This window comes from Phyllostomus discolor, chromosome 10, assembly GCF_004126475.2.
Source record: "Phyllostomus discolor isolate MPI-MPIP mPhyDis1 chromosome 10, mPhyDis1.pri.v3, whole genome shotgun sequence".
Taxonomy (NCBI): Eukaryota; Metazoa; Chordata; class Mammalia; order Chiroptera; family Phyllostomidae; genus Phyllostomus; species Phyllostomus discolor.
The window spans coordinates 80,362,209-80,385,803 of record NC_040912.2 but is presented as its reverse complement, the minus strand read 5'-3'; the positions used below and the strand labels follow the sequence as shown (position 1 = coordinate 80,385,803).

The following is a 23,595-nucleotide window of genomic DNA, read 5'->3' as shown; positions in this document are numbered from 1 at the left end:
AATACCTTTCAAGGACATCCTGACTCCATTCATTCCGTTTCTCTGTTCATCAAAGATTTATGAGATAACCTGTGATTTGGTGCCTGTCCCCCTCTCCTCACTCCCTCAAAAGTGAGGACCCTGTACACATGGTGAAGACTGGTAATTTTGCCAGTTATATTTTCTGTTTATTAATAAGTTAACATTAGCATTGTATTTTGAAAGAAATTTCTCGGTCATATCATCCTGTTGTTGCCACAGAAAGCAATTTCACCTTGTAGGACATGAACTTGGCTGAATATTCAAAGAAAAGCCAAAACATCAAGGGGAGCACTTTGTAAAGTATATGATTGTCTGACCACTATTCCGTACAGCTGAAACCAAGTACCAAATAATATTGAAAGTAAACTGTAATTAAAAACTAAAAATAAAAGATGCAAAGAAGAAGCCAAACAAAGAAGCCTCTATTAACTAAATTTCATTACTGAGGGCTGAGTACCTTGCATCAACACAGAGAAAACATTAAAAATATATCTTCACTATTTATGACTTTGAAATGGATACACGGTTTTTCAATTACTTGGCTGAGAATCTCACCCCTCACACGCATGGGAAATAAAGTTTAAACAATACCCGTGTGTCTGGAAGTTGATGTGGATGGAAACGAAAGCACAATTCTCTACTGTTATGGTAAAAACAAATGAATTGAACCTACAGTTCATTCCTTCCTGAGAAGGAACCTGTCCGACTCGTTTCGTACATATAGTACGTTCTTTAAAGGTTTCAAAATGCCAGAAAGAAACGGAGCCTGGCTCTGCCATCTGGAAGCTGGGTGACAGGATAGAAGATGCATTTAGAGCAGCGGCTCTCAACCTTCATTGCACGTTTGAATCGCCCGAGGGAGCTTTTCAAGTGCCCCTCACCCCTGCCCAGGCTGCGTCCCAGACCAATCAGATCAGATCTAGGCATTAAGGCTCCCCGAGTGATCCCAGTCTTCAGCCGGGTTGAGAAACACTGATTCATAGTGAGTGAACAGTCCCGGCCAGAGGCAATTATGTCAAAAGCAGTGAGACTCATTGAGAACACAGAGTGCAGAGAGGAGTCATAGGCAAGCAGTTAGTTAGAGGTCAGAGTGGAAATAAAAGGAGCCACTCATGTTTAGGACCTTCAGTGCCAGGCTCTTTTTGCTGCTTTTATTTTCTGTAATCAGGTTATATTGATATTTACATGCAGAAAGTAGCTGTTACCCAATCTTGTTGTGCAGATAATATTTCTGAACTTATTAAACATCAGTGAAATCCACTGTCATTATAGCTGTTGTTCTCTCCACGTCTGAATTTGACTGTGTCTCACAACACCTTCCTTCGCTGGGGGCAGCCCCCTGGACTGGTAGAGGATTTAACCTATAACCTCAACCTCCTTGTGTGATGAAAACGTCATATAACCCCCAACTTGCACGTTTCCCCCATCATGGGTGAAGTCTGTCAGGATGCTACTCTCAGAGCTCAGCTGCGGGATCCACGAGAAAACCATTCTCCAAGTCTGTTTCATGGAATGTGAAGAGGAGAAAGAGGAAAAAAACAAGGTCGGGAGCCGGCCAAACCCATGAGGTACCTGCCAAACCACACCTTATCCTTCTCAATCAGCAGAAATATCGTCCGCCGCTGGACTCCTCTGACCTCACCAGCGGGAGTGTGTTCATTCCCTTATTAGGACACTGGCAGTGGCGAGAGAGGCTGCTCGTGTCGGGGGCCCAGGAGCGGCTTCCACAACATGTGCAGCTCATCAGAAACGAGGAGAGGGTAACAGCCACTGAGGGAGGAGGCTGGAAAAATTCAATCCTCTCTGTATGGAGGACAATCTGTCTTGGTAGGCCACAATTATGGTTTTGGATTAAAGAAGACATTTTTTTTTTAAAAGGCCAAACCCAAAAAACCCAAAGCTAATATATTTTTTTAAAGTGCATTTTTGGGGGAAGGGTGTCTTTGCCTCAGAAAGGCAGTCAAGGAATTTCAAGTTGAATGTTCTGGGGAGTTGAATAGATGGCCAATGAGTAGTACCTGGTCTTCCACTTTAAGGAGGGCGGGGCTTGGGTATTCTCTCCCAGTTCTACAGCAAATGCCTGAACCTAGAGGTGTCCTTTTCATTTCTTTTTTTTTTTTAATATGGAATAAAATAAAGCCCTGTCCCCTTTCTGTATTTCTGCTTCTTATCTGTTTATAGGGGCCTCTCTCTCCCGGCTCTAGTCCTCATCCGAGCTCACTGCCTCTTTCTTTTCTCACACGGTAGCACCATCCATTCGCATCCGCTTCTTTCTATGATGCTGGAGTAGCTTCCCCGTCAAAACGAGAGCCTCCCTGTTATGACCTGTGTCGGCAGGGCTGTCCTGTTCATCCCATCCTGTTTGGTGCCTCAGCCGTTTTCAGAGCCAATACACGAACTCACACCCATTCCAGCAATAATGGATGGCAATTCTGACTCTCTAGAATTTTCAAACACCACCATCATGGACAAGTTCTGATTTCACTGCTAGACTACCTGGGAGACAGACGCTGTTACCATCCCCACGTCACAGATGAAGGAGCCCCCCTGGTTCCTCTACACGAGCGAGGGGTCTTCGGGCCCCCGGGAGACTGCGGGAGGCCCCAGGATTCACATCGCTCCTCTGGGCCCAGGCTGCGGCTGACAACCAACTCTGCTGAAGCTGACTCCTTGCTCAAGTGTAGGTGACACTTCTAAAGCTAAAAAAATCAAACACAACAGCCACTGTCTGTTTAAAAATAAACAGTAACACTGGTCATTTAAAAAAACTAAAGAGGACTGAATTAGGCCAGCCCACCTTGACTGTGAATGAGTGAAGCAAACAAGTTAGTTGTTTAAAACGGTGAGGATGCTTATTCAATGGCGGTAACTCCCATCGGGGCAGGACTTAGCCTTAGGTGCTAGGCAATCGACAGGATGCATCTCCTGTAACCCTTATAACAGCATCAAATAGATACCATTATTCTGTTGTTGTTTTTCAGAAATAGGATTTTTTAAAAAATTTGTCACCATTAAAAGTCTGAATTTAAACAGACTCGTGGACTGGGGGCTCGTCTTCATCAGCTCGTTCGACCTCAGCGCCTGTCTCACCCCCAGGAGCTTTTCCACAACTGCTGCCCCCACCACGAAGCTCCAGGAGTTTTCCCAGTTCCGACTTGGGCTTCGTCAGCATTTTGACTTTTCTAACCAAGACCTCACGGGGCAGATAAATACATTGGCAGCCTTTTCTGTGCCTTTCCCAGTGTGATCTGGGATCAGTTTATTAATCACTTCTTTGAAATCATTTGTCGGCACCTCCCGGGTCATGATTCCATCATCTCCTTCTGGGTTTGGAGGGCCTGCTGATGCTGAGTGTGAAAGGTCTTTTGGATCCAATAGTTGGCAGTTTTTAGTAAAACCGACACAGAATAGACGGAGCAAATACCCATCAGTAGTCTTGACTTCAACATGAGTGTCAGGCATGGTCTGCCATGTTTTGACCGTGGAGCACATTTCGTCATGGATGAGATCCACGCCATGGAAGTTAGTCAGGCAGTTTTTGCCCTGAACATCCTCAGTAATTAACTTGAATTTTCTAAATGCAACTTCATCATTCTGCAGATCAGCTAAGTTCTCTTCAAAAACACGACCCCGGAGACCATCAGATGCAGTTTGGGTTCCCCGAGTTCTTGTGACTAGTGTTTTTCCGGTATTTCTTATTCTGAATGTAGCTGGTGTTCCCACACACCACACCACACCACACCACACCACACCACACCAATCTTCCTTAGAAAATGGATTGAGCACTTTCTTCCGGTCTCCCTTTCTAGACACGATTATTCTTATTTTCAGTCTAGATGAGCAAACCCGGCACAAATCACTTGCCCAGGGTTACTCGAGTAGTATTTTAGCGACCATGAGGCTGACCCCAAAGTCTAGGCTGTTTGCCTCGCTACAACATAGCACATCTACTTCTTCCCAGGTCTCAGTTCTTTGCCTTGAACAGGACAAGATTTAGAAGTTAAGCTATGGAGAAGTTCAACATTATTTAAATAATTTATTTTCTTTTTGTTGACATAAGAAAAGTCATGTGATAGTATTAACAATGAAATGAGAGGAGCTGCTACTTGTTTGGAAGTCCAGGTCTCCCCCGGGGAGAAGAGGCACGCTCATCGCCTCTTCCTAGGGCCCATGGAACAGTGTGTAGTCCCCTGGACTGGTTCTTTAAGGCTAATGAGTCATGAAAGTTCAAAGGCCCTCTCCAGCCCACTCCTCTCACCCCCTCTAGCCCTGTCCTGCCAGGGGGAGAGCTTGCTCACCAAGCAGGATCTGATGTCATGTAATAATTGCTGCCAGATTCTCCCACTCAGAGACCAGAGGTGAGACTGTGAGAGCCCAGGCAGGGAGTAACATCCGTTAAGTGCTAAGCTGTGGGGGGCGGGGTGGTAAGGGAGCTACCAGGAGCCAGCTTGGAGCAGGCCGGGAGCCAGGAGCCAGTCAACACACACACACACACACACACACACACACACACGGGCGGGGAGGGGGTGGGCCAGTCAATCAGCCTCTTGGGCCTCATCTTCCTCATCAGTAAATGGAGGTAGTGGGACTTACGTACCTCAGAGTGTTGTGGAAGGGTTCAATGCATTCATACTTGCAAAGGACTTAGAACAGCGTTTGGCACATAGTAAGCACTAAGGGAGTGTTAATTATTTTTATTATTTTATTATTATCATTACTCTTATGATCCTCGTCCTTTCCTCCTCCTCCTCATATGGGAAGTAGATCCTTTGTGTCCCTGTCTTCCAGGGCCTGCTGCTCTGTCCAAGCAAGAAGGGGAGGATCAGGCAGAAAGGTTTTTCTGACTCAAAGATCTTAAACTCCCTTTCACTGAAAATGTGAACACCAGAGAAGACTGGCAAATGCAAAATAAATGTAGGGGAAATTCTTATTTATTTATGGTTGGTACTTCCTTATTCTTCCTGTGTTGACTATCTTCTCTCTCTCTCTCACTCGCTTGCTCTCTTTTTGGAGGGGGGAGGAGCTGTACCTCAAACTTCCAAAAAATGCAATGCCTTTTATCTCACATTTGTTGTCCCTCTCTTATTCCATGTCACCTCTCATTAAAGGTTGATGGAAACTTATCATCAGACAGTGGATCTTTTCATGCCGAAATATGCATGTGTCCTGGTGGACGAAGGTAATCTCCTTTTCTATTCTCCTTTGGAGCTGGCTGAAACCCCAAACTTAGTGGGGAGCTGGTGGGTCCGAGCTCTACACGTGGAGGTGGGTCTGTCTCTCAGCAGAGTGGCATCAGACAGACTGCCTGTCCTCAGAGCATCCTCATGTCCCCACTGTCCCGATATCTTTCGGCCAGCTGGCATTCGAATTGGACTCAAGAATCATCCCACTTATGGCTTATGAATTAAGCTACGAAATGCTATGTGAAAGTACTTGAAATCTTTCAGTACTTGTTAGGGGTTGAATTGTGTCCTTTAAAACTGATACATTGACGACCCATCTCCTGGTACCTCAGAATGTGATCTTGTTTGGAAATGAGGCCTTTATAGAGGGAATCAAGTGATGAGGAGAGGCCCATTAGAGAGAGTGGGCTTCTTCCAATATGACCGGTGTCCTGATCAAAGGGGAAAGTTTGGACCCAGGAACAGACATGCATGCAGGGCAGACGATGTGAAGAAACAGAGAAAATGTCATGTGAAGGCAGAGGACGGGAGTGACAAATCCATATGCAAAACGGAGCAAGTGGCCAGCAAACCATCAGAGGCTATGGGAGAGGCACGGAGCAGACTCTTCCCACAGCCTTCAGGGAGAAGCAACCCTGCCTGTGACTTTAAGATACCCAGTATGCAGGACTCTGTTACCGCAGCCCTAGGAAAACTAATGCGGTACTCAGTTTAAGGGTTGAATGGTTCTACTTTGCTAATATAATTTTTTCCTAACAGCTTCTGGCACCTTCTACTGCCTACTTGGGTGAGTGGTGCCTTACGTGGAGCCAGCAGCCCATCTGATATATGAAGATGTTGCAATTTGTACCTTTGCTCTCTCCTATGCTCAGTTTCCGCCTTGGCTGTGTTCCTTTTGCTCGTCTGGCCCCTGGGGATCCTGGCTGGAGATGTACCCTCGGCTCTGAGCTGGGCTCATAACGCTCTAGCCTTCTTAGGCTCCGAGGACAGCCAGGCGACAGAGCCTCCGTTCCCTGGGTGGAGGGGACGTTTCCCAGGATGTCCCTCCCAGCCCATAAACTTTTAGGAGAGACAGACTCATAATACTTCCCTAGGTCAAATTCAATGTTTAAGGAGCCTCAGAAATTTTAAAACGTGTACAGGGGAGGGAAAGTGAGTGGAAAATAAATCTTTCCTGTGATACCAGTTCCTTATAGGCCCGGGGCGGTCCCTTCTGTGACTTGAAGGCTGTTTCCCTGGGCATGACTGGAGACTGTACACGCTTCCCAGGTGCACTTCTCTCTGTGAGATCAAAGGAAAAGTCTCGGCCAGCGCCTGAGTCTAAGGAGCCCTTTCCCTGCTGTGGTTAGGAAGTATCCACTACGCACCTAACTGATACCAGAATGTCACTCCCACACTAGGCCTCCCCGGGGTGCACAGGTTTGCCCCATGCGTGGAGGTGAGGGTCAGGATTGCTGCACTGAATTCTAGTCTGTGTGTCTATGTTATGGGAGGAACTGTGCCCTTTCCAAAAATACGCCACGGTCCTAACCTCTAGGACCTCAGGATGTGACCTTATTTGGAGATAAGCCCTTCACACACATAACTGAACTGAGATGAGGTCATTAGCGGGGAGCCTGATCCCCCACAACTGGCGTCCTTGGGAAAAGGGGAAACTTGGATGCACAGGGAGGACACTGTGATGTAGGGAGAAGGTCAGGTAAAGTGATGGGAGTGCTGGAGCTTGGCTGCCACAAATGGGGGACATCGAGGGCCGCCGGGACCTGGCGGAGGCAGGATTCTCCCCTTACAGAAGCCAGGGGGAGCGTGGCCCTGCTGACACCTTGACTTCAGACTTCTCGCCTCTAGAGCTGTGAGACAGTAAGTTTCTGTGGTTCTAAGCCACTCAGTTGCCAGGAGTTTGTTACAGTGGCCCCAGGGGATTACCGTATTTTGCCGTATATAATGCACACCCATGTTTTTGGCCCAAATTTTTGAAGGGAAAAATAAGGGTGCGCATTACCCATGGGTGGTTCTCATTCTGTATTTATATAAATGTGTTTAATTCTTTTGTTTATGCTTATGTGTTAAAAGTGTAACTCTAGAAAGCAGTAACAATATCCATATGTTTAAAAATAAATGCTAGAGTTCCTTTATAATGCAAAAAACAAGTATCTAAATATAAATAAATAAGTAAATAATTGAATTAAAAAATTAAAATAAAAGATTTTTCCCGATGAAAGTTTGGGCCACAAACATGGGTGTGCATTATTATATACGGTAAAATATGGTGATACAGCTCTCAGTGATTACCGGAAAGCCACCTCGGGCTCACCTCCTAGGCACCCAGTTCACACCAAGCATTACCATTGTCAGTCATCACCCCCATTCCCCCCAACAACCTTTTGAGCATTTAGTAAGTGCCAGGCACTGTTCTAAGCACTTTACATACATTTTCCTCTTTTTGTAGACAAATCAACGAAGAAACCCAGGGAAAATTAGTAATTTGCTCAAGGGCATGCAGTTAATAAGATGCTATGACTAGAATCTGAACCCAAGTTTACCTGGAGTTCAAAGCCCGTATTCTGAATTTGTACCCTCCGCTCCGGTCAAGATGACTTCAAGACTGGTGGCATCCAAATCTCTGGCCAACAAATCTTTACTTCTTACTGCATTCTCCTTCAAAGCGTCTCTAGTTTAGGCTGACTACAAAAAGTAGTAATTCTTTATTTTGCCTCAAAAGCCCATTTTCAGTGTGTTTCATTTAGCGACAGAGTTACCCAAAGGGTGGCAGTACGGGCGGTCACTTTTAAGCAGTAAGTCAATGGAACAACTAAAGCCTGAGATGAAGACCTCCTCTGATTTTCAAAAGTAAATGGATGTTTTCATGATTCCCTGTCAATCACAACTTGAATTTAGCAGCCTTTCGCCCCCTCAGTCGCCACATTGGCCTAAGATATCAAGCCAGCTCTCTTCTGGGGTCCTTCGGAAGGCAAGTGAAGAAGCAAGGAACAGGTAGAAAGTGTAACAGGGATTCAACAGCCCCCGTGGTTTATGCACTTTCACCTGGCTGGCTCCTTCCATGCTCACCAAATGTGCACCACAAGTATGCTACTCATTCTCTGCAGATGGAGAAACTTAGGGGCAGAGAAATGAGTGGGCTGTGCAAAGTTACACACTGTGTCACGAGTGAGGGGTACACTCATGACACATGTGGGAGTCGGGGGATCCTGCCCTGGTTTCTCATCTGTCACAACGTGCCCATTTTGCACTGCGAGAGGAGGTGCGTCTGGCCGACAGAAGTACTGAGACCCCCTTTCCCACCAGCAGTGCTACTTCACCCCAGAAAGAGCCCTTCAGAGCAAGCCGAGGTGAGCCTCAGCTTCCTCCTTAAAGGCATTCCTCCTGCTCCAAAGGCTCAGGCTCGCTAACCTGCCTGGGCCTCACTTACTCTTTAAAAAGTTGCTGGAGCAGTCTTTTTCAAGTAAATCCGCAGGCATATCGTAACAATGTGTTAAATAGCTGTGAAAATTATCTACAAAAGCTACCAATGTCATGGAATCCCATTAAGGCTAGGTTTTTAAAAAACTACTTAAAACTGTTTGCATTTTATGTATTTTTCTCTGGAAACCGTGCAGGGTAGTTATAGGCTGTGGCCTTCGGTGGGGTATCACTGGTCTGCGTCAAGACTGTTTTCACTCTTTAAAGAGCAAAAGTGGCCAACTGATTTCCTTCTCTTCGGGGTGAATATAGTCCTTATCTTTTTATGTTACTACTTTACATTTCCTCTGCTACACACAAGGGGAGTGATTTGGAGCATCGGGTTTTGGAAAAGGTGAGTGTAGATACTGCTCGTAAGGACAGAAGCAGGCATGGGAAGGTAAAGAAAAGACAGGGAGCCCTGGCTGGCGTAGCTCAGTGGATTGAGCTCGGGCTGCGAACCAAAGTGTCGCAGGTTCGATTCCCAGTCAGGGTACATGACTGGGTTGCAGGCTGTGACCCCTAGCAACTGCACATTGATGTTTCTCTCTCTTTCTCCCTCCATTCCCTCTCTAAAAATAAATTAAAATAAAATCTTAAAAAAAAAAGAAAAGACAAGGGGAGCTAATGCAGCAGGCAGAACTAATGTAGCAGGCAGAACGAGCCTCAAAGAGACAACGTGTCTAGCGGGGGTGAGGCCCCAAGGAAGAATTCACCAGCATAGCAAAGATCCCACAAAGATACCATGGCTTGAATGAAACATTCTAATCAATGTCTGCATGGCACGAAGTTTACAATACACTTATAAAGAAAAGGTGAAAGATCAGTAATAAGAGTACCCTATTTTTTTCTACAAGTTTATACTTCTTCATAAAAGTAACTCCCTTTACTAGTCGCTTTTGCTTAATGTCAGTTGTTTTAAATAAAAAAGCGGTCTTAAAAACAGTGGGAATTAGTGTTTATAAATCCAGTGAGCTGGAGTAGATACTATCAGGCACGGCAGACTCCTTCAAACCTGGCTCATGCGTTAACAGCCCACCGACCACCTACTGGCTTCCTTGATTTTACAGCCAGAAGAAGTATGTAAGGGCAGAGGAGTGAGGATGACCTGGCTGAGCTTCTTAAAACACAAACCTGGTTACGACATCGCAAACAAATGCCGTTCTGAGATTTTTATGTCTGAAGTTGCATAATATGAGAGCCCCTGCAAGAATTTCTTCCCCACTCTACGAAAACAAGTGGTCTAAGTTGCTTCTCTGATACGAAACATTAATTGGGAAAAAATAAGGCACTTGAATAATGGCATGCATTGGTCTTGCACTTAATGTTTTCCTGTGTACTTGAAGGCGAGTCATTTTAACGGAAGGCCTTGCCCCTGTGCGAGTCGCAGCAGGCAGGCAGGCTTGTCTCTCCGTTCTGTAGCTGGGCTGGAGGAAGATGGAGGGGCTTCCCATCTTCCTACTGGATGGAGGATGGAGCTCACGGGGCTCATGACTGAAGGAGCCAGGCCAGGAGCCAGGCCCTCTGACTCCCCCCCGGAAGGAAGGCTTCTCCTTCAGCCTCCAGGCTGACCCCTGACCCCGGCAGCAGGCAGCCAGTGCCCTCACTGGCCAGCAGAGCTTCCTAAGCTGCTGCTCGGGAGGCGGGGACCAGCGTAGCAGCAGGATGATGCAGTACGTTCAGCGGTTTTCAAACCTCCATTTGCAACTCCTGAAGTCTATTTAGTAGGTCATGACCACCATGTTTTAATGAAATAAAAAAAAGAGTATAGAAAATATCAGAAGGGATGGAAACTAAATAAAAATATATCTGTATCCCTACATTATTGTATTCATTTGGTCAAAAAGTTTGTTTAGTTTTTTTCTGTATAATGGCTCTAGTAGAGCTTAGTGGTCTTTAACTTCACTCGAAACAATTTTGTTAGATTGTGTCGTGACAGCTGTCACATCAGCCTGCATTTAAAAAAACTTAACCAAACTGGTGATTTTTTGTGTAGCCATTTTAATATTGAAGATGGAAGAAACAGGCAACACTTTAGGTATATCCTGCTTTATCGTTTCAAGAAAGGTAAAAACACAACTGAAACACAAAAAAAGATTCGTGCTGTGTATGGAGAAGGTGCTGTGACTGGTCAAAAGTGGTTTGCGAAGTTTCGGGCTGGAGATTTCTTGCTGGAGGATACCCCATGGTCAGGTAGACCAGTCGAAGTTATTAGCGATCACATAGAGTCACTGAGAACAATCAGCGTTATACCAAGTAGGTGATAGCCGACATACTCAAAATATCCAGATCAATAAAGTTATTGGTGAAAATGAAAAAAAAAGAAGACTTTTTGGCCAACCCAATAGCATGATTCACAATAGTCAAGGTGAATAAATTAAAAAATGTGTATAAACACACATATATACATAGTGTATACTTAGATACATATATATGATAGTGTATATGATGGAATATTATTCAGCCTTATAAAAGAATGAAATCCTGCTGTTTGCGATGTGGATGAATCTAGAGGCCACTACGCTAAGTGGTAAAAGCCAGGTAGAAAAGAGCAAATAGTGTAGATATCACTTATATGTAGAATTAAAAATAAAAACATCAACCTAGAATGCTTTTTCCAGGGGCTGGGAGTTTGGGTTTGGGGGAAATAGGGAGAGGCTGGTAAAGGGCACAAACTTTCAGTGATGAGATGAATCAAGGCTGAGAATCTAACGTACAGGACAGGGACTGTAGCTGAAAATACTGTATCGTATAACTGGAATGTGCTAAGAGATTAGAACTTAACTGATCCCATCAAAACACAAAGAAAGAAAAATATAAAGGTAAATACAAGAGGTGATGGATGTGTTAATGAACTTCATGGTGGGACTCCTTTCCCAATGCATAGACAACATCAAATCATCACATTGCACGCTTTAATGATAAAGCTAAAATATATCGGGGGAGCATGGTACACAGCAAGAGTGAGCACCGTTTTGCGACATATTTGTTTCAAATGCATACATGTAAGGATATGGCGCTGAATCTTAATAAAATAAACCTAAGTTTATTAAATTCAAGATTATTTTCACTGAAGTATAAGCTAAAAGTAACTTGCATTTCTTTCAGAGGTTTGGAGGCAAAAAGCAAGCAGGAAGAGACGGATGTAGCGAATGCTTGATCAGGTGGCTGAACCGGGTCTGAGAGCACCCACAGCCCGAAATGGTGCTAGGGACGCTGCCGGGGGGAGGGGGGTTTGAGGGGGACAGGCGACAGATGCCTGCAGTGGGTGGGAAGCTAGAAGGCCAGATAATCATAAAGCCAGAGCCTGTGTTTTGTCTTTTTTTTTATGTTTTTTTAGTGCCTAATCCAGCAGCACTAACTGGCATAGGAAAACCCTTCACGAATATTTGTGGAATGAATGCACAGAAATGAGTGAGGTTTACAGATCGTTTTAAGGCTCCTCTTAAAAATTCAATTAGGCTTGGAAATGAATCCAGACAGTCCCGCCTTTATGGAAAGTTTGCTTCCAAGAGTTTAATTTGCAAGTTAGTGTTTGGAACTTCAAACATTACACATGGCAGCTGGGACCTCCGGCCGGCCCTCAACCACCTTTCTGGACCAGAGACACAGCTGCAGCTAGGACCGGGAAGTGAAACTGTGTGTGTGTTTTTTTTATGGGGGAAAAAACACGTCCTCACTGGTCCAGTCAGAAAGGCCAGCAACACACTGGCCTCCAGAGGTCAAAGGAGCACCTCTCCACCCCCTCCCACCCCCAACTCCTCTTGCTGCACCAGACCTGCAGCTGCAAAGCCATTTTCGATGGGCTGGGAGGGACATGAGAAGCAGCATGATGTGGGGGCTCCTTTCAGGCACAGGCACAGGTCAGAGGGAAGGAGAGGGAAAGAGAAATGAGCAGTGCAAATGGCATCGACAAAGAGGGAAAGGCCTGGGGCTGCCAACTACCAGGCCAGGGAGCTTGTGGCCAGCCAGCCAGGACGACACACACAGAAAGCTGAGACTCCCTCCCTAAGGATTTGGGGTCACCAGGACACGGGCGATTCAACAACATTATCTGCAGAGTTCCTAATAGACATGAAGCACAATGGCCTGTTTCGCTGCTGTTCTTTCTCATTTTTCATCTATACATTGCCAGTCATCATTTCACCCTTCACCAGGTAAGACATGCAGAAAACCCAACTGTTTAAAACCAATCTTTGAACCTCCAAGTGAGCGGAACTGGCCAGTTTGGTATGTAAACCGAGAGTCCCAAAGTGCACTTGCCCTTGACTTCGTCAGAGAGAAGGCCCCTCACTCCTCCTGCCCTGGACTGTTGCCTTTTACTTTGAACACCCTTCTAACAAGCCGGGGTTCACAGATATCTTTGGCTACGGAAGAAGAGAAAACGGGGTCCCCAGAGGTGGGTGCTGTGGCAGCAATTAGAAGAGATAAAAGACACAAATAAGAAGACGGAGGACATCACTTAATAATGGCATCCGCTTTCGGATGGGAGTCTTGAGGTGTCAGCGTTTCACAGCATGATTTCAAAACCTGTGTTCATAGCGACAGTCCTCAGCACCTGGGCAGTGTTTCAAAGGTGTAGTGGTATCTATTTTAAAGAAGGGAAAGAGAGTTTTAATGAAGTTCTTGGGTTTTTTGTTATAAAACTCAGCATGCTGGAAAACTGTCATGCTCCATTGCCTGGTAAGACTGGATAATCCAGGCATTCCTAGACTTTTTATAAACTGAACATTTTTATGTACATTTCTTCTGTCACATCTGCTGAATCTTCTATAATTACGCCCATCATTTATTTCCCTGCCATGTCTTTATCTTAGTTTCCTCAGAAAACAGTAGGATGAACTAAATAATGTCCTATATATTTTTTTTATTCCAAGGTTGTAAAGTTTACATACCCTTCCACATTCGCTTCACTGCGGCAGAGGAGCGAAACCTTTCATTCACAGGATGCGGCAAAGAGGAAATTTAACTGTTCGTGGACTAAAGCATGAGTATTTACAAGGAACCCAAAATCCTGACTCAAGAAGACTTTACTAGGGCTTTGGGGAAATGAGAAAAGCAGCGGCAAACATATGAGGCTCCAAGTGGCAGAACCTCTCAGCCATGTAACAGGAACAAATGAAGCAGCACCTTTTCCGCTAAAGAACTGGCTCGCCAGTCACACCTGCCCCTGAAGATAACATGGCCTGGGGTAGGTTTTCACATTCAGGAATTTTAATGTGCCTCATTAAAAAAAAACAACAACAAAAAAAACAAATAAACCACTGCCAATCTTGCTCTGTGGGTGATGAAATGGATAATTATCTGATGCAAATGCAAAGGAATTTAAAATCCATTTTGCTGGGGACCTGTTTTGGCATTTAACCTGCTACTTCTTCCAAAACAAAAGGTGCAGAGGCTTCGCGTGCTCAAATGACCCACGTGAAAAACATGACCTCGGACGAGCTGTTGCATTTATCCAATAACAGGAAACTTAAAGGAAAGATTTGGAGCTTCAGCACCAGGCTGGAAACGGAAGATTCAAAGATTCAAAATGGTTCCTGCCCGCCAATGAATGACCATCGACCTATTAGGGGGGTAGCAGGCTTGCTCACCACTAACTTGAGTACGAGGCTAATAGTGGGAGGAGGGACCAGGGTTATTAGAGCGGAGAGGAAAGAGGGACTGAGGAGGGCATGTGGAGGAAGGCAGCACTGGATCAGGGCCTTGAAGGGCAGGAAGGAAGTCAGACAGACGAGATGGAGCTCCTCATCTCCCCCACACCCCTCGCCACACCCCATCACTCCCCCCACCTCACTCCCCATGCCTTCTTTCCCCAGGGACCCTACCCACTCCACTAAAACTTCTCTGGACTCCTACGCCTCTGAGGAACAGTTCAGAAACCTAATCTTGTTTAATGCCTCCATTTCAGATAAGGAAACTGAGTCACCGGGGGTGTTGCCTGCTTAGGGAACTGAGGGAGCCAAGGAATGGAGGTGGCTCGTCTGGGATGAGCTTGGGGAGCAAGGAGTGGTCCGGTTGGGCCAGAGGAGGGGGAGGGCAGAAGGGAAAAAAATATTGAAGGCAGATTGTGGAGAACTTCAAAGGCAGGGGGAGGTGGAGGCAGCAGGGACGGGATCGAAAGGCCGGAAAGGCTAGAGAGACGGAGGCTGGGCCCAGAGGAGAGGGAACCACGATTGTGCAGTGGGTGGTGGCAACCGCTAAATGCAGGAAATTCAGGTGAGCGGGGAGGAGTGAGAGACACACAGAGAAAGTGAACTGATAGAACTTTAGAGCCATAAGCACGATGGACTGGGGGAAAAGTCAGAACCAGGAATGGAGAGAGAGACTCAGAGACAGACAGACAGACAGACAGACACAGAGAGAGAGGGCTCTCTCCCTAGCATTCCAGGCTGTGTGGTTGACCAGCTGTGTAGCCCTGGGCAAGCCCTTCACCACCACCCACCCCTCCCTGCCACGGGCCTCAGTTTCCTCACTGGAAACAGAGGCATTGAACGAGATGTTTCTGAACTGTTTTTTGGAAACCTAGGATTCCAAGGAAGTTTTGTGTGGAGTGGGTGGGGAGAGAAGGGAGCCCCGGGGAGTGGGGTGGGAGTGAACCATGGGGCTGGCCTGGGGAGTGTCGTGGAGATGAGGTGCCCTGCACCCCAAACCACCTACTTAACAGCCCATTTCCCTGATGGAACAGAATTCTCTGTAACATTAAATTTCTACAAGAAGCCCCCAAACAAACAAACAAGCCAACTAGTTTGATAACCACGGGACGATACAGATAACCTCTCCCACCCTTCGAGCTCACTAACCACACTTCCAGAAACTGGCTGTCCAAGAGACCTGCTAATAGAGTGGACGTGGGTCTCGTTTTCAGGACCCCGCTGAGTTCCTCTGTTTATTTGATTTACTGTTGCACAAATGCCGGAGCAACTGGAACAACAATGTCATGCTGACTCAGTGCCAAAACTCTCAAAAATGGGAAAGATTTACTGAGAGGCCCCTGGGTGTTCTTCCTCTCTCGAGGCACCTTTTTCTAAGACGCAGGGAGTTCTCCAGACCTCCTCGGCGCCAGAGTGAAAAGGTGCCCTGGCTGCAGGTATAAAAACCACAGGCTTCACGACTGACTGCTGCCAGGCTTTGGGTAAGTCCAGTTACTGCCCTCGGTTCCCGTCTCTAGAATGAGAGCATCGCAGCAAACAAACCCAGGGGCCCCTTGGAGCATCAACATTCCAGGATTCCATGATCCTAAACCTTGGAGCCTGTTATCTCAGCAATTCCCAGATCAATAGCATGTGCTCGGTGTCCCTCTGACACAGTCAGATGGTCAGTATATTAAGGGCTTTGGGCTGTTGACTTTAAGGATTGGGCAATGTGTGCTCCAGCCAAAATCTGAGTCCTGCAAATGGATCATTCTGAGCACAGGGCTCAGGTCTAAATTAACAGCAGATCTTGAGACAACACAAGGCTTTGTGGCCCGGTATTTGGATCAGAGAAACCTCCAGCCTAGGTCTAAACCCTTGCGAAGGTCTACAAACCACCATTAAAAACGGAAATGAGGGAAACCAATCAGAACAGCTGCAAAGTTCAGACCAGATCGGCTCCTACAGGTCTGAAACTCACATACTCGCTGCCTCCCTTTGCCTGCTGATTTCTCCTCTGTCCTCCTCCTCTGACAATTAAACACAAAATTTTCTTTTACACAACAATGAGAGAGAGAGAGAGAGAGAGAGAGAGGGAGGGGAGAGAGAGAGAACATGAAGCCAAAGAGGCGAAGTGAGCACTCACTGGGAGAGCGCGGCCAGGCTGCGTCTTCCCTGAGAACCGGATCCCCTGAGCATGTCTGCAGCTGGAAGGGGCGGAGGAGCTGGAGGTGCTGGGACCCTCGGGAAGGTCAGGGTGGGGGCCGGGCGCCCTGACGTGCCATGTCATCTGTGGCTGAAAGGCCGTGTACAGGATGCTCCCGTGTTTTCCCTTTGTGTTAACACTTTTTGGTCTGTCCCTGTGACGAAAGTCTGGGCTTGTCCTCTGCCAAATCTACTCCTCCCCACCCGTTTTTTTTTTTTTTTCCCCTTCAGCACAGGATCATCAGAGAGCTGATTGTTATTTTTTACTGTAATCTCTCTAATAGAAGCCCATCGTGTTTAGATGGTAAAGGGCACCGATTGCTCGGAGATTTCCAGAATGTTGCTATTGGGCAGTAGGGGCCAGGACCCCCAGAAGCTGTCATGATGAAGACTATATGATTAATTAGAAATAAATTATCCCAAGCTAGAGAACTGGTCGAAGGGAAAAACCCTGAACCTGTGTGAAAAATAGCTGACCATAGTATCACTTGCACACACAATTCAGTTCTGAAGGGATCAACAGATATCAGCCCACCGAAAAGTTCATCGGGTGCAGTTCCCAGGCCCTCCTTCCGAGCTCTGTTCTCAATTAGCATTGGTGGAGGTGGCTTCCAAAGCAAACAGTTCCCACTGAGAAATCAAATCTAAGAAACTCCTCTTATCCCTTTTTTTCCAGGGAAAGATGCAAGCATGATACGAAAGTGCAAAGCCAAGGCAAAGAGAAGAGGAGAGACTGCCCAATCAGCGGGCAGAATGTTTGGTGCCCATACCCCTCCATGCAATGAACGCAACAGCCAGCCTGGGGTATGTGGGCCCAGTCTGCCCCACGGCACCCTGCTGGTGACCTCATCCACCCAGCGGGGAAAGGAAGCCTGGTCGCCAACAGCTTGGAAAGGAGCCAAATGTTAGCCCCTGAGGGTGGGGCGGTGTTGACTCTATCATGGAGATGTCCCTCCTCTGGGCCTGAGTCATAAATACATTTCTTTACCTCTGACAGGCAAAGAGCAGACGGGGGCTGGGGCCCTGAGCTCCTTAGGGGACTGGCTTTCGGTCAAACGAGAAGAACAACTCAGATCTTCACAATGGAAGGTTGAGGTGGTTCTTCTGGGAAAGAGCAGGAGAAGCAATCAACTTCACAGGTCAAGGTCCCCTTTCTAGAATGAAAACCGTCTCTGAGATCTACAGTGCCACGTCACCAACACGGACACAGGAACGCGGAGCGCTGAAACAATGCGCTTCATGTTCTGGAGCGGAACTCCCGCAGCCACTCCTGTGCTCAACTTAAAGAGGCGTAATTTAATTAGGCTAAATGCTCTCTTCACTTCAACAGGCTGGAAAATTTGGGTTGTTTTCCTACTTAACCATTACGCTGTCATCACAGTCATCATTTATGGAGTCGATACAGTTTCATGAACTTCCGAGTTAACTATTTCCATGTATCACGATGCGCATACACATTTACATATCGTTTCGATTATGCATGTTGTTATTCAACATATATCGACCACGTCAAGGACATGAGACACTCATAAAAAGAGCTATGTCCGCCCTCACACAAGACGCCTTAATGAAACTCTCACGGATGTTGGCACGACTTCATTGCTCCAGAGCTGAGCTAGAAACATGGATCGAGGCATCTTGCCAGTCTCCTTTGGACCAAATGTTGCCCATGTAATTTCTTTCCTTTGAAAAAAAGTTCAGCAGCTTGCTGTGGCAGGCAGAATAATGTTCCTCCCAAAGATATCAGGATGTCCTAATCCCCAGAGTTCGGGAGTATGTTCCTTTCCATGGCCAAAGGGACTTTAGATGTTATTAAGTTAGAGGCTTTGAGATGCAAAGGTTATCCCGGATAATCCCGATGTGCTCAATCTAGTCACGTGGGTCTTTAAGTCAGAGAACCCTCTCCCGCTGTGGTCCCAGGGAGACAGGACCCTAAAAGAATGGTCAGAGAGAGACAAGTACTGCCCAGACCGAAGACCAGCAGGAGGAGGAAGGAGGCTAAGAGTCCAGGAGCACGGCGGTATCTAGAAGCTGGAAAGGCAAAGCAATGCATTCTCCCCTGGAGCCTCCAGAAAGGAATGCGGCCCTGCCCACACCTTGATTCCAGCCCGGCGGGACCTGTGCTGGACTTCTGACCTTTAAAACAGTGGAGAGCGAGTTTGTGCTGTTTCAGGTCACCAAGGTTGTGGTTATTTGTTCCAGCAGTGACAGAAAAAACGAATACATTTGTTTATGGGACTCATTTGGCCTTGGGAGTATATTTCACCTCCTAATTTCCCCTCCTCCCCGCCCCGCCACACCCTGATGCTGAGGTGGCAAATGTAGTTTTGGCATATTCAAACTAAGCTCATAAGATCGTGTAAAAAGTATGCCAAAGGCCAGCTGTCTGAAGCTATCCACCAAGCTCTTTTCCTAGTTGTGAGGATGGGGAGAAGAAATCACACACACACACACATACACCCTTGGGTGGCCCCCTTGTCATTAACGGAATGCATTTGCGATGTAACTGTCTGTCTTTAGTCTGAGACAGTAAAACTCATGGGTGTCAAAACTTGTGCTATCTGTAGGGTACTGACCTGAGGATATGAAGAAAGAAGTGAGTGTCAGACCTGGGCAGACACCAGTGGGGAACAGAAAGAGCACAAAAGCCAAGGGAGATTAAATGCACTCGAGAGGCAGGCAGAGAAGTGAGTGAGCAGGGGAGAGCAGGCCGGGGTGAGCAACAGCCTCCAAGGAGCCCCCGGAGGTCCAGCTGGCTGGGGTTGGAGAGGCCAGGTGAGAGAAATGAGGAAGAACCTGTCAAAAGGTGATTCGTGAGCAGTGTTCCGTTCCTGCAGACACCAGCAGGCACGTGCGCCTTTGTTGTGTAGCACAGACGGGTACCCAGAGTCCACTTCCAGGGCTGTCTCTGAGAACTGAATGAATCACCATTGTCTGTGGCACCACGGACAACCGGGCCCATGACCCTTCAGCAGAGATGGTAGGCCACAGGACAGGATGGCATGTTGCACACAGGACATTTCAGGACTCTTACTAGAGGAGAAACCCAAGTCTTGGCCGCTCTCAAGTTCTTCATTGCACCCGTCATTTCTGGATACTTTGTCTAGTTCTGCACCAGAGTCTGAACCGGGAAGGCTTGAGGGAGGTCAGTGAGAGAGAAAAGGACTAGCTCCCACCACAGGGTGGTCCTTCATTAATAAAATATGATTGAAAAAATAACTTTACTTCATGGAGGTAGGAGACTAGGCCACATGATCTGTTCCAGACTTTACGGTCTGCAGTGGTTAGAGAGCAGCTTGCACCTTGGAGCTATTCCCCGGGGCGGAGAGAGGTATGTGGGAAGCGCCTTCGTGTTCTTAACACACACACACACACACACACACACAGTTGCTTTCCTCCTACAGAAACTCAACTTAAACCCAAAGACAACTGACCCAAGAGTTCAAGTAATTGAAAGGGCATTTTTTAAAAAGGCTCTTAAAGAAAAATTTTCTTATGAAGAGATTCATATACTCTGTAATCTTGGAATGAGGCAGAAGGTCTCACCCAGACAGCCGCTCCCCACGGGCTGAAGGGAAACGGAGGCGAAGGAGTTAACTACACAACGGCAGCAGAACCTCTCTCTTCCTTTCCCTTGGCCCCTTAATAGTCTTCCTTCCACAGCTGAGGACTTCCCACTTGCCCCTCTCCCAGCCCCTCCCCACCTCATGGCCCCGGACATACTCGCTTAAACTATAGTGCTCTGTGTTGCCCTGTCATAGCGCTCTTCTCATGGATCCTCCTAAGAAGTCTTCTCGTGAAACACTTCCCCCTTTATCTATCTCCTTTTGTCGAAAGGATAGACTCCCCTCTTTCCTCCTTCTTTCCTCTCCTTCCCCATCTTCTTGGCTAATGTCTTTGAGGTTCCTACTGTGTGTTCCTTTAGGAGGATAGGGTGGGCTGGGTGGGTGGGTGGAGGAATGAATGCATGGAATGCTCTGGAAAGTCATGATTTACTCCTCATCCTAATCTTCCCATGCAACTTCCTGTCCTTCACTAGAGTCCTCAAGGTGTTTGCTGATGAATTCCCGGACCCTTCCTGGCCTGGTCTTTGTCTAGACCTGTAACATGTCTTGGGGTGCTACCCGCTCCTATCTCCTCCACAATGGTGGCCATACAGTTTCCGCCCAGCATGTTTCCCCCAACCCCCTCCTCACCGAACCTTGTTTGAATATTTACTGCAATCAAGTCACGCAGTTAAGTGCTGTGGAGGACCCACAGATGAGAAGGTCAGGCCCAAAAGGAGATGAGATACACATACAACAATTCTAACGCAAGATAGAAAGCGATCCAAACTCTGAAAGCAGTAGAGCTATACAGGCCTACACTTCAAGGGTGATGTCCTATGACCAAGGTGCCAGTGACGAATCACCCTCATGCTCTATTTATTCTGCTATTGAACTTGACTTCCCCTTGCTGAAATAGAACTCCATTTGTCTCTATTAGGGCCACAGGCATGACGTCATCCTTTAGTCTCGCCTTCTCCAGGCTAGACTCCAGTGCCTATTCTCCATTCTTTTCATATCAGCCTGAACTATAACAACGCTTCATGTGAGAAACCGAAATCGGACATACTAGAGACTAGACCAAGGTCGCCCGCCCCCTGGGCACCGTCCCAGCGCTGCCTGCCACGTTCCTGCTCACACAGCCTAACAGCGTCTTCGTGTCCATGAGAGCGTCTCTTCCAGAGATCACCCATTCATTTCTGTGCTCCATCCAGACTTTTTTTTCTCCTCCAGGTTTATTGCTTAGTCTACTTCCAGCATGGAACTGGAAAGCAACTCTTGTTGTTATGCTGTGTTCAGAGGCCCATTTTGCAACCCTTCCAGGATACTTGGTGCTGCATTCGTCTTGTCTAAGATCTTGGTCATTTAAATAGGAAACTGAGGAACACAAACCCTGATTTCACAAAGGGAAAAAAAATCTTTCAAAGAGCCCCTCCCTGAATTCCAGTCCCTGGGATGTCTAACTATCTATTTGAGGCAGCACAGAGTTCAAGGTTCTAGGTGGTACCACTACTGCTTTGGTATGTGTTTGCCCACCACCCCCTTCCTAGGCTGGCAGCTCCTGGAGGAGGGGGAGTGTATCTTACTCATCTTTGTGACCTTCCGGTCACCCCATCGAGCACAGTACCTGGTACGCAGTAGGCCTTCTGTAGTACGTACTGCATAAAAGAATGAACGCACATGGCTTCATGCCAATAATGGCCTTGACCAAGTTAATTTATTATTATTTTTTCTCTAATTGACTTGAGGTGGAAGGTGAAGTGATGTGAATGCCTGGCCTCAAGTTTAGCTGTACCCACGGCTGGAGCTGAGGTGCACCTGGGCACCCCTCTCTGAGTGGGGGGCGGGCCTGGGGAGATGACTGGCAGGGGCTGGGGGAGTGGTCTGCTATTGCGTAATGCGTTGGCCTTGCTCCCTGAGCCAGCCCCCTGGCCGCATGCCTGTGCCCTAGGAAATGTGGGCCGTGGAGAAGCTGAGGCTGTCTCCACAAGGTTTTTTCTGAGTCCAGGCCTCGCCTTGACCCTCAGGTGACGCTCAGGTGACGCTCAGGTGATGCCCTGAGTAACACAGCGCAGGAGAGGGGCACGATTCCTTCTACTGTACAGAGAGCAGAGTGGTTTTGGAATTCTGGAGGCCTGAAAGGAATGTGTGGCCGCACTGGAATCTTGAAAGGGCCACGTCTTTGACGCAGAGGCTCAGGGTCAGGTGGGCCCCAGGGCAGTGGCCAGGGAGGGTGTTCTGCAAACAACCTCATGACAGAGAGGGGCCAGGGCCTCGCGGGGGCTGGGCCCACCAGCAGGAAGCCGTGGCAGGCTGCAGAGGGTGGTAGAGTCTGCCACTGTGTGAGACAGTCTCCAGGAGCAACCAGAGGGGCTTTTTAAAAAACCCGTTTGACGGGGGCTGCGGTGGTAGTCCTGCAGGAGCAGATGGCATTAGGAATTACATTCTTTGTGTGAATTAAGTGTGACTCTACTGACACCCATAGGCAGGTTCTAACTGAGGACGCATGGGTGACAGCTTTCAAATTGCTGTACCGTTTAAAATTACATTTTACATTGAAATCTTTCAAACAAACTAAAAGGGGACAAGGAAACTGGAGCAGACAACTATGTGCTCAGCACCCAGCTTAAGAAAACTTTCAAAGTTAACAGTGCCTTGTGTGCTCTCTAGGACAGCCCTTTCTCTCGGGCCCCCGGAAATAGCCATCCCCCCCAAATCTGCTTGTGTCCGGATCTGCCTACTTCGAACACCTTCCCCTCCTCCCCATCCTCCATTTCCGCTCTCACCCCCGTGGGACCGCCGTCAATGCCACCATCAATGCCACATTAGGGTCTAGAATGAAACACGATGCGAGTGTGGGACTGAGACACCCCTTCACCCTGTCTGGATGCGTCTGTGTTTTTCGTGGTGAAGCACAAGCCCCCTGACTGTGACACCACCGTTCGGTCACACGGAGGGCATTTCTCCCTCCCAAGGCCAGACCTGGAGTCCCAGTATTCCTCGGCTGATTCCTCCCCTTCAGCACATCCTGACCTCTGGTTCTACCCCCCCACTGGCACTGGGACACACACCTTCAGTCAGTGCAGTGCACCCCAACATTTACCTAAAGGGAACGTTTGTTCAGTGGAAAATTAATTGGCATCTGCCACCATCTGCCTGACATTTCCTGAAGCTTCCTGCCTGTCCCCGACAGAGTGACTCTTGCTCCTTTGCCAAGGTTCTTGGCTTCCCTGAGTTACAGTGAGTCCGTAAGGACCAGTGTCTGGCCCCCGGACACTTAGGAAGTCTTCCTAGGTTTGATGGTATTTCTCTGTCATTCATCACCTTAGGAGCACGCACGAGAAGGTCTGAGCCCACTCGCGTCGGCACGCATTTGGTAACTAGTTGTGTTGTCACGCATGAATCGGCCCCTCCAGCTCACACGCAAGGAGGCGCTCCCCGTCTGTGTGAACTCTTTTGCAACAATTATTTAGGTCTACTGTCTAAGTTCTTTTTAAAATCTGGGGTTTTTAACCGGCTGGACTACTTTCTTTTTCTGGAGAGAAAAGT

At 47.4% G+C, this 23,595-nt stretch overlaps 1 protein-coding gene and 1 pseudogene across 9 annotated transcripts in view; both read right to left on the bottom strand.

Annotated features, from left to right (window-relative positions):
• CALD1 (caldesmon 1) overlaps positions 1–23,595 on the bottom strand; it is a 192,555-nt gene that overhangs the window by 59,694 nt on the left and 109,266 nt on the right. Inside the window, exon 1 of one of the 9 annotated variants that reach the window (XM_028525750.2) lies at positions 16,443–16,660. The exons of 7 other annotated variants lie outside the window; for them this stretch is intronic. In XM_028525750.2, the coding sequence (XP_028381551.1) occupies positions 16,443–16,495 (53 nt within the window). In that variant the 5' untranslated portion in view covers positions 16,496–16,660. Of the gene's footprint in view, positions 1–16,442; positions 16,661–23,595 lie in introns of those variants that run through there. One more of the 9 variants, XM_036010924.1, reaches the window with a different exon arrangement.
• LOC118497187 lies at positions 1,370–3,891 on the bottom strand (annotated as a pseudogene).